This window comes from Lonchura striata, chromosome Z, assembly GCF_046129695.1.
Source record: "Lonchura striata isolate bLonStr1 chromosome Z, bLonStr1.mat, whole genome shotgun sequence".
Lineage (NCBI taxonomy): Eukaryota > Metazoa > Chordata > Aves > Passeriformes > Estrildidae > Lonchura > Lonchura striata.
The window spans coordinates 61,634,862-61,651,844 of record NC_134642.1 but is presented as its reverse complement, the minus strand read 5'-3'; the positions used below and the strand labels follow the sequence as shown (position 1 = coordinate 61,651,844).

Here is a 16,983-nt window from a genome sequence, read left to right as displayed (position 1 = left end):
ATCAGTTAAAGTGTTCTCCACTGGAGGATCTCTTACAGAAAAGTAGTCAATTGAGAATTTCTTGCCTCTCAAGTACTCTCTTACAGCAGTATGAAACACTTAAATCTATAAACACCACAATATACACATATTGAATTAAGCAAATCTTAGTGGAGTGCAGAGTATGTTTCACTCCTAAGCCTTGGTTGGACATGTTCCTCGAAAGACAGCTTTTTAAAAAGGAAAAGTTTTGTTTGCAACATGTAAAATATGTAATTATACATTTTCTGCAGAAGGAAGAACAATCCAAGACCATCAAGCAGCACAGCTCCCAAGACTGTCATGTGACTTTTTGAGGCATAGAAGGAAAAAAACTACACTAAATAATATACATACTTTAGGATAATCCAGCTCAAAGAAGGTTTCTAGGTTGTTGATCAGGTTAGGATCCACGCCTTTTAACGGCTTTAGAAGTGAAACACCAGGAAGCTTGCTATATGGCTGTTTGTCTGTGGCTTTCTTATTGAGGTGGAGGCGTCTGTAATGAGAAATAGCATATAACACCACTTTAGAAAATATGCTAGAGACAGCCAATCGAAATACAGTCAGAACTAAGAAAGCTTTGGAGTTAAAATTGCTGCAAAAAGGATTAAATCTAACTGTTGAAGAAACAGCTATTTTTCTATCCAATAGCTGATGTCAAAGTTGATACCAACAGCTAATGTCAAAGGCAATGCCAAAAAAAAAAACCTTAGCATAGCATGTAGTTTACATTCAGCTTTATTTAATTTAATAGATATTTTGTATTAATGAATTTCACACAATGCATTTTGAGCAACAGGAATATGACCTTTTTTGGAACTGCACCAGAGCTTTTTCTGCCTTCCTCCACACCATTAAAATACATAGTATGTGAAAAATAAAGTTCATACTTGAGAATTTTTTAAGTCTAATATGGGATTAAAGAAAAGGACAAATATCGAGCACAAAACACACCAGTTATACTGTTATATTACAGAGGTACATACACATTCATGAATTTCATTCATTATTCAAACATTCTTGTGATTTTAGATGTTTCAGGGATTTTCCTGCCTGGTTTTTAACCTTTGACTTGTCTGCATGCCATCCTTTTGATTAGATCAGTATATTTTATTTCTTCTTGTGGTTTTATTCCCTGATAACCAGGGTCAATAAATTGTTCTTTTCTCAGTATTCTGTTTTTTGCCACGATTACCTTGTCTTTCAGATAAGATAGTCCCTGAATGTGGGAAATTAATTATTTTACACCCTTCTCTGAGTCAGTTACATGAAAAAGCATTTTAGCATCCCACACTTTCTATTAGGTTATGGTCTAAAATATAACATATATATATATATATATATATATATATATATATATATAACATTACTGTTTATAGAAGCTATATAGCGCCTACATAAACTGAGAGATTATACTATATCAAAAGCAGTTAAAAGTAGGTATATATCGTACCATACGCAAATACCTGTGATTAATAATAGCATGCAAAAGCTAACACATAAATGCAAAAGCCAGTATTATATTGTCATTTATAACATAGTATTATAACAAAATAATCATAAAATAAATTTACTATAAATAAGGCAAAAAAGTAAAAGTCTCAGGTGCTTTTTTCTGCATCAAGTTATGCAAAATTTAGAGCAAACTGAAAGCACAGTGGAAATAGTTGATCCTACTGATCAATTTGTTAACAACTTTAAGAAAAGATTAAAGAACAATTAACTGTAGTATAAAAAACCTGACACAAGGCAGGGTCAGAACCATAGATAAACTTTTACACACAATTTCAAACACTTTCTGGTATTTCAGCAATGAATCTGAATTGTTTAGGTCTTGAAAAAGTCATTTAAGATCATCAAATCACACTTTTAACCCACCACCACCAACTCCACAACTAAACCATGTCCTTAACTGCCAAAAGTAATACATAAAATGTGTTGGCAATAACGTCACAACTCACTAAAATGAATGTTTAATCCTACACTCCTGTGTAAATGAATACAAAATTGAATTCTGAAAGGCTGATGGGTATTGGAAATGGAATGTTATAGTTTATGGTTTAGACACCTTGAAGGACTTCTGCTTACACAATAAAACTGTGTTACAAAAGTTGCAGAGAACATCAGCACACCCCAAACAGACCTTCTGAATGAAGCCCTGAACTGCTCACTGATGGAGGCAAGACGCAATAAACAAACTCAGGACTTGGTAGAGAATACATTCACACAGGAATCAAGCCTAACCCCTTTGGAGCAGAGACCACAGCCCCCGGGCTGTCAGCTGCCAAGCCTGCACAGACCCTCACCCCAAAGGCAGGGCAGGAGAGGTTTTGGGTGTGTGCTGGAAAGCTTCTGGTGAGAGGCAGGAGAGTTCGGCCCCTTCAGCCTGAGAAAACCTTGTCCCCAGCAGAGGGGGTGTCGTGGCCCACCAAAGGCGTCCCCAAAGGGGTCCGCAGACACTGCACCAGAGCACTGCAGGTGATGCAACAGACCCTCAGGGGCGCAAGGGATGCTGGCAAACTGGCTCTCTGCAAGGGAGGCACCTGGGCGCTCCCACCTGCCCAAAGCGTGGATTAACACACAGAATTCTGAACTCTTGGGCCTGTGGTGGTGGCCATGGGGGCTCACCACCAGGATCAGATGGAGAGGAGCAAGGAGATGTCATTGGGACCCTTGGATGGGTGACATGCTTCCACCTAACCCCTGTCACTCTCCCCCTGTCCCCTCACACCCCATGCACACCTCTTTTTCTATTTCTTTCTTTCCTCTTCCTTTCTCTTTGCCTCTTTTACTATTAAATAAAATACATCAATTTTTTGGCACCAACATCTAGCCTCCTTTTGTTTTAATCACATTTCTCAAGAATATTTTGGAACTCTCTGGGTCCAATCTCTTTTATTCACAGAGGCTTTGTTTCCTTTGGCTTTCTGTGGTAAACCACATTGTAACAATGGGCCAATATACAATCGAATTTGGATGAAGAAAATACAAATACACAAGTAACTGAAGGACAAGTTTCTGCAGAAACATAAAATCTGCAAATTAACATATGTACCCCATACTGCAATTCTATACCATGAAGATTGAAAGATAATTTTCTTGCAATGTGTATCTAATGATATAAATTCTCATCTTCACCAAGTAAAATTACTGAACTATGAAGAAGCTCCAGTAAGAGAAGAGGTTCCAGTAGATCTCTAGACTTTGTTTTCCCCTGAAGTGGGACAGTGGCATTTGATACCTCATCAGCCCCAGCCAGCATGTTTGCCTTTAGGCAGGTTAGCAGCTAGGTAGCATAAGCATGTTACAGAAATTAAACAATGGGTTGATCAGAAAGAACAAATCTGATTATGTTCTAGTGCTGTTTTTGAGTTCAGGCCTGGGCTCTTCAAAGGAAAATTGAAATAGTATTGCTGACCATTTAACTGCCAAGAGATTGTCAGACCAAAGGAAAAAAAAAAAAAAGGAAAAAAAAAAGGAAAAAAAAAAAGAAAAAGAAAGGAGAAAAAAAAAAAAAAGAAAAAAGAAGTAGTAATTCAGATAGCTATGCCAGCCAGGCAGAAATTTTCCTAGCAATGTTCAAAAACAAAAAAGGAAATAAGGTCTTTAGTGCTAATAAAAAGGGAGAGTGTCAAGAATTCAACTTTGAGCAAGAGGGTCAAAAGTAAGTAATGCAAAGGAGAAAAAAAAAAGTGTAGCAATGCATAGAGCTTTGTACAGCAAAAAAAACCATGACAAACAGGAAATACTATAAGGAAGTGTCAGGGTACTAAGTTGTGAAGACAGCTCTGAGGCAGGACTGTGGTGAATAAGCATAAAGTGGAAAAACTGCACTCTTGCAAGGCAACATATTACAAACCATACTGACACAGTATTATGAGGGTGATTGAATTATATTAAGAAAAGCCTACAGACTGCACAAGAGAGAGAAACCTTGCAAAACACACAAATAAGACATGCAGCATTATTGCAATCTACTCAGCTCTGAAGCACCATACAGTTTTGACAGCAAGTGGCAAGACTGTCCCTAACATTCTATCTTAAGACTTCAGTTCACGTGCTGTTCATTATACTGCACTGAAGTGGCAGCTTGCCCTTTTTAAAGCACTGAGATATTGTGACACTAAAGTAACTGGTGCTGTTAGAGTCCATGTTCCAAACACCAAATTAACAGTAAACCAGATCATTGTACACTGGGGACTATTTGCGAAGTGACATATTCTGAGAAAGAAATTGAAAACCTAACAGAGAAACAGGCCAACCATTTAAAAAAGTTACAGTATTGAAATCCAGGTTGACACGTAACATGGAAGTCTAAAGAAGAGATTAATTTAAGGATCATTAACAATGTTGATGCAAGTATATTTTAAGTGAATCTACTACAGTATATCTACCAAAGTCTCCAAAAAGAGGTAAGATGAAGCTGGTGTTTTTGAGCGCAAACTTGTGCTAATGCTGGTTCAGTATTCTCAGACATATGTTGTGATCACAAAGGTCTAAATTTCTACATTACTCTGCATGACTAACAAGTACAGTTCAAAATTATAAAGCTAAACAATCTTCCCTCAAAGGTTCATACTGTGTGTAGGATAATATGTTATTTTGCATTGATATTACTTCAAAGCAGTCAAAACCACCAACAACCTTTGAACTCTGAAACAGATGCTGGCAGAGCAATGTTTGTAAGTGCTTTCAGATAACATGTGTGAATGTAACCAGGTTATATTTAAGCACTTTGGCACTCACATTTATTAAATTAATCAGCGTGCAGTCCCTAGGTAGTGAAACTGAATTTTTTTTTTTTAATACAGTCTGGTACTGGCTTATACAGCTGAGGAAAGAAAAAAGAAAAAGAAGCCATATGGGGATCATGTCAAGATCTGTACTATCCAGCATCATGGAAAAAAACACCTGAAAAATCTTCTCTAACTTGGTTGCTTATCACAATAATAATTAACCTACAGAAGCACCTGTACCCTAGATTTCCTCTCAGCAAAAAAGTCTCCAAAGAAAAAAGTCTCCAAAAACAAAATCCCAACAAGTTACCACTGTTCAGAAGGAGTTCTTGCTAATCTGTACCAAATTATGCAACCAAAAAAAAAAATCAGCCAAGGAAACACTTCCTCTCCCCAGCTCATTAAGGGCAGAAGAGTATTATCACAGAATTACTTGTGTTGTAAAGGACCTTAGAGGCCACACAGTTCCAATGCTCTGTCATGGGCAGGGACGCTTTCCACTAGATTAGGTGGCCCACAGCCCTGCTCAACCTGGCCTTGAACATTTTCAGGGATGGGGCACCCACACCTTCTCTGGGCAAGCTGTTCCAGTGCCTCACCACCCTCACAGTAAAGAATGTCTTCCCAATATCTAATCTATGTACTCCACCAGTTTGAAGCCACTCCCCCTTCTCTTATCACTACATGACCTTGTAAAAAGTCCCTTGCAATCTCTCTCCTAGCACAACCAAAAACCTTGCTACAGTAGACAAGTTGCTGGGTCTCTCAGACATACACATTTTAAACATGGCTGAAAAAACCTTAACAATTCTTATTCTCTCATGTCAACCTTCCCTCAGCAGACAGTTTAACTAAAGAATGACCCTCTTAGAGGATTAAGGGAGGGAGGTAAGTAAATCTTGATGGGAAATTTGTAACAGATACTTAAATATTGCCAGACGGCAAAACAAGATGCAGAAAGCACTCATGACAATCCTTGAAGACTGTGGTTTCACAGACCATCAAGATAAGGTAGCAGATCACTACTTCCAAAAGGGACTTCTTTTCCTGCTTCTTAGTTTTTAGTGATCTGAAACATCTCACTCAGGTCTTTGTGGAGTGTTGGTCTTCTATGGAATACAGGGCATAAGGTCTCATCTTAAACAGGAATAGGAAAATGTGAGATTATTCTCCTTTTCGTAACAGAAAGGTAAAAAGGATGAGCTCTTCATATCTTCTTCACATATTATAGATATAATGAAATATACTATGTATTTAACCATGTATATATTATTAAAACACTCCCAAAAGCTGGTACCAAAAAAAAAGTATACCACAGTAGTCAGTACATTAAATACAAATGAAGAAGACTTGAGGATTTCAAAAAGTATTACAGACAACCCCTAAATTCATGAAAGTGTTAACAGCATCATTGTTTCACCAAGACCAATATTAGCAGACATAAAATCCTATCCTTAATGTAACAGTATAATGTAATAGAATAAAGTTCCACATAAGAAGTCATAGCTAACAAAAAAGTTCCAGTACCTCACAGCAGCGACTTTTTGTACAATCATCTGATACTTTTAAAATTAAGTAACCAAGAATGCTTTCTATACAGAAATAGGACTTCTATGTGTAAAATAATGTACACAGAATAATGTCCTTGGGCAACTGGTTATGGGATCAGAACACAAATAGTTTCTCCTCCATCCTTCCAGAAGCAAAGAAGGATGAGAAAAGAAACATCACACAAAGATCAAGCAGAATACCTAGCTCTGTAACTGGTGTCATCAGCAGAATTTTAGGGTTTCTTGACCCATGGTTGGTCATGAAACCCTAAAATTAGGTTGGGTTTACATGACACCACAGATGGGGTATACCTATCTCAAAGAGGGGGAAAGGATTTTTGTATACATATTATCACAGTTCATTGTAGGAGCTTCAAACTAATTTAAAAGGGGAAGGGATAAATACCAGGCATGGTGGAAATAAGCATGAAATAAGCTTGGGGACAGCCTGTCAGTATTTCAGGGACAATGTGCTAGTGAGGTCTGTCAGCTGGCCATCTCAGTGGAGGCAGGCAATCAAGATCTATGTTGCAGCAAAGACATGAGAGTTATTGATGTCCTAGAAACAACTGAAGCATTTGAAAACTGTCAAAAACCTCCAAAAAAAAACAGTGGCAGGCACCTTTTTTGTCCAGCTAAAGTGTATCTACACCAATGAAGGCAACATAGGCCACAAACAGAAGGAGCTAGAAGCCATTGTGCAGCTGGAAAACTATGACATAACTATCATCATGGAAGCACGGTGCAACAACTCAAGTGCTACAATGGATGGCAATAAACCCTTCACAAGGGATAAGCAGGGAAAGAGAGATGGTGGGGTAGCCAGTATGTTAGGCACTGTTTTGGCTGTCTGGAGTTTAATGATGGTGACAATAGGGTTAAGTGTTTATGGGCAGTAATCAAGGCAATAGGCCAAAAAGGCCTAGTTATAGACCCCAACCAGGAAAAAGACAGATAAAATATTCTACAAGCAGCTGGGAGAACTCTCATAATCATTAGCCCTTTTTCTCATGAGGACTTCAATTTAACAGATGTCTGCTGGGAATATAATACAGCAAAGAACAGCCGAGGAGGTTCCTGGAGTGCATAGAAGATACTGATGGTGCCAGGAAGCTGAGTGAGCCCATGAGGGGGTCCCCCACTGGACTTTTTGTTTGTGACCTGAGGACTGGTAGATGCTGGAATGATTGGAGGCTGTCTGCAGCTCCGCAATCACAAAATGATGGGGGTTTCTAACTCTTGGAAAAGTAGGAAGAGTCAGCAGAGCTGCCACCTAGGACTTCCAGCAGGCAGACTTTGGCCTGTTTAGGAGATTGTTCAACAGAGTACCTTGGGAGGCTATCCTCACATTCAAGAAGGAAATCCTAAAGGCACAGCCAGCAGGCCATCCCCATGTGCCAAAAGACAATGCAGGAAAGAGGAGCGACCTGGCTAAAGGAGGAGCTTTGACTGGAACTCAGGATAAAAAGTAGAGTTTATGACTTTTGAAAGACAATGCAGGTAGCTCTGGTGTCATTAAGTTACGGACAGAGAAAACTAGATGGGCCAAAACACAACTAGAACTTGATCTTGCTATGGCCATAAAATACAATAAAAATGTATATATAAACACATTAGTGACAAGAGGAGAGCTGAGGAGAACCTCTATCCTTTACTGGATGCAGAGGGAAACATAGTGAGAAATTATACAGAAAAGCTCAGATACTGTCCTTTTTGTTTTGGTTTCTAATAGCGGGACCAGTTGTTCTCCAGGTAACAGAGAACAACATTCTGAGTGGAGCAGAATGAAGACCCCATAACTGGGACAATGGGATCTGCTACACCACTTACACATACAAGTGTCTGGGGCAAGATGGGATCCCTGCAAGGCTACTGAGGGAGCTCACGGAAGTGCACACCGAGCCTCTTTCAATAATCAGCAGTCCTGGCTGATGAGGGAAGCTCCAGTTTATTGGAGGCTACCCCACATGACAACCATCTGCAAGAAGGGTTGGAAGGAACTAACCACAAGTCTGTCAGTCTGACCTCAGTGCTGGGGAAGGTTCTGATGCAGATCACCTTGAGTGTCATATGGTATGTACAAGACAACCTGGGGATCAGCATAGGTTTAGGAAAGGCAGGTCCTGTTTGACCAACTTAATCACCTTCTGTGACAAGGTGACCCACCTCGAAATGAGGGAAGGGCAAGGTTTTTGTCTACCTTGACTCAGTAAGGCTACTGACACCATCTCCCATAGCATTCTCCTGGAAAAAATGGTCTTCCCATGTCTTGGACAAATGCACTCTTTGCTGGGTTAACAACTGGTTGGATGGCCAGTCCAGAGAATGGTGGGGAATGCACTTAACTCCAATTAGAGTCCAGTCAGCAGTGGTGTTTCCCAAGGGTCAGTACTGGATTCCAGTCCTGTTTAATATCTCTATCAATGATCAGGATGAGGGGATTAGTGCCCTGTCAGTAAACTTGCAGATGACACCAAGTTGATCTGCTGGAGGGCTCCGCAGAGGGATTTGGACAGCCTGGATTGCTTGGCCAAGGACAACTGTATGAGGTTAAACAAGGCCAAGTACCAGGTCCTGCACCTGGGTCACAACAACCTTGTGCAGAGCTGCAGGCTGGAGGAATGCGGCTGGAAATCAGCCCAGAGGTAAAGGACCTGGGACTGCCGGTTGGCAGTGGCTGAACATGAGCCAGCAGTGTCCTCACGGTGGCCAAGAAGGCCAGTGGCATCCTGGCCCGTTCCAGCAGCAGAGTGGCCAGCAGGACCAGGGCAGTGATTGTCCTCCTGTATGGTGGCGAGGCTGTGCCATGAGTGCTTGTTCAGTTCTGGGTCCCTCACTACAAGAAGAACACTGAGGGGTTGGAGTGTGTCCAGAGAAGGGCAAAGGAGCTGGGGAAGGGCTTGGAACACAAGTCAGATGAGAAGAGACTGAGGGTGCTGAGGGTGTTCATCCTGGAGAAAAGGAGACTTAGAGGTGACTTTATTCTTCTCTACAACTCCCTGAAATCAAGACTGTAGTGACAGAGGGGTCAGTCTCTGGTCCCAGTAACAAGCAACAAGACAAGAGGAAGGGATTCAAGCTGCAGCACTGGGGGAAGTTTAGGTTGAATATTAGGAAAAAATTCATCACCAAAAGGCTTAGCAAGTATTGAAATGGGCCGTCCAAGGAAGTGACGGAGTTACCAAACCCAGAGATAGTTAAAAGGTATTTAGATATGGCACTTATGGACACAGTTTAATGGTGGACACAGCAGTGTTTGGTTAACAGCTGGACTCGATGATCTTGGAGAGCTTTTCCAACCTAAACTATTCTATAAATCTATATGTTGCTATGTTTCCTATATTAATAATATTTTTATATGTATATTATTATATAATAAATATATCTATAATTGCATTTTGTATAATTAATATATATGTGCAGGTTTTTGTCTGCATGTGAAGGAGGGAGGGATGGGGAATATATAAGCAAACATTGTCATAGCTCTAGTAGATCCCATCAGGAAAAAAAACAGGGAGGCATAGAAACACAAGTGGACTCTGCAACTATACAAGTAAAGCTGAATAACATACTATTATCAAGTATCTATTTCTTATACTTCTTATACGTCCAGATTTAAGCCCACAGAAATACTACTGCTGCATTACTGTGGAGGTCTACTACACTATTACTTTTTTTATGGACCTCATAGACATCAGAAAGCTCTGAAATCTGTAAGACTGATCAAACAGAAAACCCAGAATCAGCTGTGGCCACTGGTCTCTTACTAAACTGAAAGAATTATTCTTAAAGCAAGAATTAAACAACTTGGTCTTGTTTTAAACCTTTCTTCCCCTTGAGAGGAACTTTATAATGTAGCTGAACTTGTATAACTGCAGGCTACTGCTCAGAGGCACTCCCTCTTTCTCCTCTTTTTCTGGGATGTCCTGTGCTGAAATTTGTCTGATACAACAGTTAACTAGCTGAGATTCATAAACCACCACTTAACTATTACTCAACATGTAATGTTAGAATAACATCAATTCAACCTAGCAAGCTTGAAAGGATGCAGCAAGATAATCATGCAGCTTCACAGGCAGCAAAGGTCCCCCAGTAATCCTTCTGCTGTGCTGCCATCAATACCAGCCAAGCAAGACATCGTGCAGGTATTGATGCACACACAATCCTTCAAATCACGTACCCAACTGAAAGTTAAATACGGATTTTGTTTGCTTCCACTTCAGATTGTCTTCTACCAAATGAGAGCTCAGGCATCTTATGGAAGGCTGCACAAAGCTCCAGAGTATGTTCAAGAAAGCTCTGAATGTGCTGCCAAGATCACAGGAGAAGAGCAGGACTAGGGTCTCCTTCCACCTCATGCTTCAGCAGGATTCCAGAAGAACTGAGCTGACCATAGATTTGGGTCAGGCCCCTAAAAATTGTCCCACAACCAGCTCCACATCACAGTTTTCCCTCACAGCATTCACTCCCTTAGACTTTGCTCCTTATCTGCCAGAAAAAGCTAACTTGAGTTAATTAGTAACAGAAAACAATACCAGCATTCAAAAGTGACTCTTGAAGTAATATTTCAGGCATACCCCTCTTCTACCTTTCTTGACTGAAAGGAAGACATCAACCTATAGAAATATGCGAGTGCCAGGCACCCTTGCTTAGCTGCTGGTCTGGGTCAAACCATTGCACCAGACAGGTATTGCTCTCAGAGAGGCATTCTTTCCTATCCTCCACTTTTGTCACCTGCTCACATCCAAGTCAACAGCCATATGGACACATGGCAAGTCAACCCATCACTCACCAGCCTAATAGTTACACAACCCTCAGACAATACAGAGGAGAAGAAACAGATGTGGACAACATGGAAAGGACTTAAGGGGAATCCCTAATGTAATTAAAAACATTTAACAAGTCACTTGGCCTTGATAAAATGTTCAGGGATAGGGGTAAGTAGATGAGTCTGAAAGAAGAACACGGCAGATATCATTCAGGTATGCACTTTATAGCATAAACTTCTTGTAGCTGTCTGCCAACAGAAGAACAGTCACAGGTTTGTGCATGCCTGTAAAACCACTGGAAAAAAAAAAAAAAACAAAAACGCAATCCTGCCTTTTGCATACTAGGGGTTTATGTTGAAAAGCATGTTACAATTGAGCTTCATCCCATGCCAGCTAAGTGTACAAGGCAAATAAAACACTTCAATTTCAATGCATATTTTCTCCTGTCCTACACAATAACCTCCACAGACAAAATGAAAGGGACCTTACAATGTAATGCACTGAAATCACAATGGGTAGTAGAGAGGAAGAGAAATCATTAAAAAAAAAAAGTTAAGCTAAAAGAAGCTCAAGAGTCAAAACTTTTCAAAAAAGGGGAAAAAAGGCAAGAGTCAAATTAGAGGTTTTGAACTGGAATTGATAATGAATGTACCTAGATTGTGATCATTGTTGTTTTTTAGAAAGTGAGCATTCTCAAAAACCAAACACCAATTTGCTTTTTCAGTTTTGGAAAGGAGTAGTTCAATCAGTGGCTAAGAATAAGGACAAAAATCATGTAATATAGAACAGCTAAAGTTCTATCCAGTGCTATTTGCCATTTCAAATTTAAAACCTCTACGCATTACTGAAATTCTTTAACCAGCATTTTCCAAGTATTACCATTAAGTCACACTCAGTACATGCAATCCACAACTTGATACAATTTTTTCTAGAACAGGGGGAATTGAAAGGGGAGAATTGAAAATGCTTTCAAATCTGTTTTACAGTTCAAGTAGAAAAAAATCTGACCTTATCTTTTAGGAGTAAGAGAGAGAGCAAACCCTAGAGACCTCAGCTTAAAGCCAGCAAACACTTCCTCAACTGCTCGCCTCCCACTCCCTCAGGATAAAGGGAGAAACAAACAGCCGTGCGGTAGGCTGTAGCTGAACCTGAAGCAACAGGAACCCTTTTACTGACCAGATCTTTGATAGCTCACTATTCAGCAAGTTGAATGGAGTTAACAAAGACATAGCAAGATGTCTACAACATATCCATTACTGCATCATGCTAAACATCAAAATCAACACACCGTTTTTCCTTGTAATCTATCTGCAGTCTGCCATCAAAATAGCAGTTTATTCCCTGATTCTGCTTTCCCACACCCTCAGCCCACTTGCGGCTATTAAACAGCACCACAAGACAAATCAGATCAGCCTGCTGATTGAACAGGGAACTACCCCACAGAAAAAACTCGCTTGCTGATCTGAGTCACCACAGAGCCACATGCTCACTAAAGGCAGATTAGAATGGCAGAAATGTTTAGAAAGGTATAGAAGAAGGAATGGATTTGGATTATCCCCTTAAGCATCAAATCAAGATTCACTAAGGCATAGAAACAAATGTTTTTGGACCTCCTGGCAACAAATACTGTGCAAGTTTAGAGAACTGCTGCATCCAACACAATTCATGTTTTGTTTACGGAAGTCTCCAGGGGATGGCCATAACTCTGGGCCAGATAAACCAACCACAGCAGACAGCTTTTAGTAGACGATCAACCCATCAATGTTTGGGAGCTTCTAAAACACAGAGCTTTAGGACAACTTTATTTTGAGACTATTCAATTTGGTTTTATGACTTTTATTTTGAAAATCTGTTAAGATTAAACTAGCTCAGCCACAATTATTTCATAAGGCACAAATTTAAATGACAACATGATTTGCTAAACATTACATAACGTGCATCCTACAGACCCCAAGCTGCTCCTTTTGCACAGCTTTTTCCAATTTCTTCTCCCTCAAACTTCCAAAACAATAAACTGCTAGTAGCAGAATTATGTTAATGGCTCATAAGAAACTATATTAACACCCATACAGCAGGTACTATGCCAACATTTTTTGTTTATTTTCAGTGTATGACAGTCTGATTTTTATTTTATTAACTCAGCAACAAGTGTTTCCAGAGTACAAATGGCATACTGCTGAAAATTAGACTAAAACACCAATTCATACAAGTTTGAACACACAGTCTAGGACCATATTACCCACAGCTGGAGTAGTAAAAAAGCTGTAAATCTTGTCTGGACTACACAATTGTCAGTGAGAGGGTCACTGCCTTCATGCTACAAATGTCTTGGAAAGCTTGAATAAGTCTCCTGTATGAAACATCAGAAACTAAAGGAAGCAATTACATAAAAACAAAAATGCTTTGAAAGAAAATGTTAAACTAAAATAACACTTCTATACTCAACATCATGTTTGACTGCATTTCAGAAGTGTAGGTTTTGGTGGCTTTCTTGACATTTCTAAAAGGTACAAACCAGAAAAACTAAGTTGGCAAATTTTGTCTGTCTTAGGTCTACAAAAACCCCGCAATACTTGGTTTGTACTGTAAAAAAAATTTACTGCCCTCACCACTACACAATCCACACAAAAGAATCGTCTTGGAAATGCAGGTATAAACCAGGTATTATCTCTCTTAAAAATGCTCAAAAGGAAGTGAGCAGTAAATTTTGAACTAAGTTTTTACCCAATTTTTAACTCAAAGTATTCAATATAAAACACTTGGGATATTTGCTCCATAACAGCTCAGTACATTGACCAATATCTGGTTTTCATCAGCTTGAATATTATAACAATGTGTGCATATGACCAGGCAAGTGATACTCCTGCTTCATAAAATAAGGTGTAGCATACTATCCATTATTAAACCAAAGCAGCAGTCATCTAGGAAATCACTACAACATGGGCAAATTAATCACAATCACAGCAAGTGCTTAATAAGAATAGGACAGCTGTAAACAACATAAAAGTGAATGGTTAACTTCATTTACTATATTGTTAACAAAGCCAAGATGAGCTCTATCAACAGAGGGGGAAGGAAACAAAACAATCTTTAGTTTACAAAGAGTTATTTCTAAGAGCGGAACTCAAGTGGTCAAAATCTAACGAAATTAGCTACCAGCACAAATGAGCAAAGATAGGTTGTTAGTTATCCTGCTACTTTAATGAAAAAAGATTGGTCCACTAGAAGCACCCAGCAGGTGTTCAAAAAACTGCTATAAGAAATAAAACAATTCCTCAGGAAAGTGTTGCAAGTAGCACTTGTAAGAAAGTCCTAATCTTTCATTTAGTACAATACATCCCATCAACTTTCTATCTTACAAGTTTACACTTGTAAGAATGTTTTTTATCTTGGTTGTCCAAAGGACAGTGTAAGACTTTTATGCATGCTGAAACTGAAATAATTTGATTCAGGATATGAATTCACCCGTGCTACTTAGGAGAAAAATACAGTCATCAATATGTCCTCATTGCCTACTATTAAAAGTAATGTATATATAAAACAAGTCACCTTATGCAAAACAAGTCACCTTACAATTAGCAAAATGAAAATATTTTTTTAGTCTATAGGAAAACATCTCTCACAATAAAGTAATCATTAATTTATTTTAAACAGTAGTCTTCAGTAAAATGTAAAACCAATATTAAGTGTGTCAAAATGATGGTATTTTATTTCAGTTAAAAAGCAATTTAAAAATCATAATGAACTCCAACACTACTATTCAGACATTCTCAGGGAGTGATGGACAAAAATACTGTAGGTGCTCTAGCAAACCAGTAAAACTAGTTACATGCTCAGAATGCCATGGAGCAGCTAGGACAGTAATTTCAGATTCCAATTTTTAGAGGCATGTATCATCTTCCATTCTATTCATCCACCTTAATCAAAATTTGTTCTTTAATGGAAACAGTTCAGGTAAAACATCAACTTCTTTAAATGTCTTTGTAATCCCCATATCCTGACAAAAGCTGACAGAAAGATTATATTTTTCCCCATCCCACTACTCAGCTTCTTCCACTCCAGCTCACATACAAAGCTGGATGCTTTTTTGCCCTAAAAGAGCTCCACTAACCCAACTGTTTAATTTCCATATTGCATACTCCATATCTTACAGCCTTCTATCTTCCCCCACCACACAAACCACTCCAAGAGATGTGACAAGTAGGTTTTAAATCAAAATACATCTACTGTACTATCGTCCCTCTTCTCAACGTAAGTACACCATCCACCACTGTCATGATTCCTCTCCTTTAAATGAACACTAGACAATCTTTAATCTAGGCTTAAGATTCTTGCATTCTGGTAAATTATTCAGGGCTACTAATACCTTAATGTTTACCCCAGATTTTATAGTCTGTGTCTCATCCTCCTGACTCCCCTATTAAAAAATTGGCCTGCCCTAATTGCCTTCAACATTATTGGTTTTCTCCCACACTGTTGCCATTCTCAGATTTCTGGTTCTGCACTGTTTTGCTTTCCCCATTTATCAAGCCTGTAATACAGAAACTCATTCAACTACAATCTTAGTAAATAAAAATCACCTCCTGTTTTTTTCAGATATGTCTTCCCCCAAGGATTATCTAAATTTAAGCATTATGATTACATGGTGTCAGGTAAACTTCAGCTTGTTTAAAACAAGCAACACACAAAACTTGAAGTCTCCACACAATCTTTCTTAGTTTATTGCTCTGTAATAGTCCCAACAGCTGCCTCAGTGTCATCTATCACACAGAAAACAATCACTATAGCAGAGGTTGGAAGGCACTTCTGAAGGTCAGCCACTCCAAACGCCTGGCTCAAAGGGGAGTAACTAGATTAGGTTGCTAATGACCAGCCAGTTTTTCCTGTCTCCAAGGTCAGAGCCTCCACAAACTTGCCAGAAAGCCTGTTTCAATGTTCAGCCATTAATGTCTTCTTTGCTTTAAAATTACAGTCTTTCACTTGAATTTGTCCTTGTTGCTTTTCCTCTTGTCATACAGCACCACTGAGATGAGTCTTGGACTTCACACCCTTCACTCCCCCAAACAGGTACTCACACACATTAATGGGATCCCTCCAAGCCTTCTCCAGGCAAAGTTCCAGCCCTCAGTGCCTCCTTGAGCAAAGGATGCTGCAGTCCCACCATCATCCCTGCAGCTTTAAGCCAGATTTGCTCCAGCATACCCATGACTCATACTGGAGAGACCAAAACTCTGCTCTGCACTCCAGGTAGCCTTTCTGGTGCTGTATAAAACAGAAGGATCACCTTCTTCAACCTGCTAACAATGCAGCAATGGCTTTCTCTGCCAAAAGTATGTCACTGTTCATAATCAACCTGATGTTTGGGTGGCTGATTAGCACCAATCAGCACTTCCATGTCCTTCTCTGCCAAGCTGCTTTCAAGCCTCTCAGTCCCTAGCTTGTGCTGATGCATGGAGTTATTTCTGCCAGGTGTAGGACATGGCATTTTCCTGGGTTGAGCTTCATAAGCTTCCTTTCTCCAGCCGGTCTGCATCTCTCTGAACTCATCTGGTGTATCAGGCACTCTCTCCAGGTCTGTACCATCAGTAAACTTGATGACCATGTCACATAGTCCATGTCATTAATGAAGATGTCAAATGACCCCAGCAATCATTGACACCTGATCATTTTGTGCATCTCAAACTCAATGTTCCTTCAATAGTTTCCATCTTCTATCACAAGCTATGATTATCATATCAATGCAAAATGCATACAGCAAACTATGAAAATTTGTTTCAGCTTCAAGCAGGAGATGGAACATAACCCTGCAACTAGCACTTCCCACCCAAAGCATTCAACTTTCTTTCCCAGTGTTGAAAAAATGGCTTTCACCTCTAAGCTGTTAGAGAATGTCCCATTCTGCTCTGC

At 39.5% G+C, this 16,983-nt stretch overlaps 1 protein-coding gene across 1 annotated transcript in view; it reads right to left on the bottom strand.

The window, feature by feature from the left end:
* Window positions 1–16,983, bottom strand: part of UGCG (UDP-glucose ceramide glucosyltransferase) — a 35,827-nt gene that overhangs the window by 10,915 nt on the left and 7,929 nt on the right. The window contains exon 2 of the mRNA XM_031507509.2: window positions 376–517. Coding sequence (XP_031363369.1) covers window positions 376–517 — 142 coding nt within the window. The remainder of the gene's footprint in view (window positions 1–375; window positions 518–16,983) is intronic.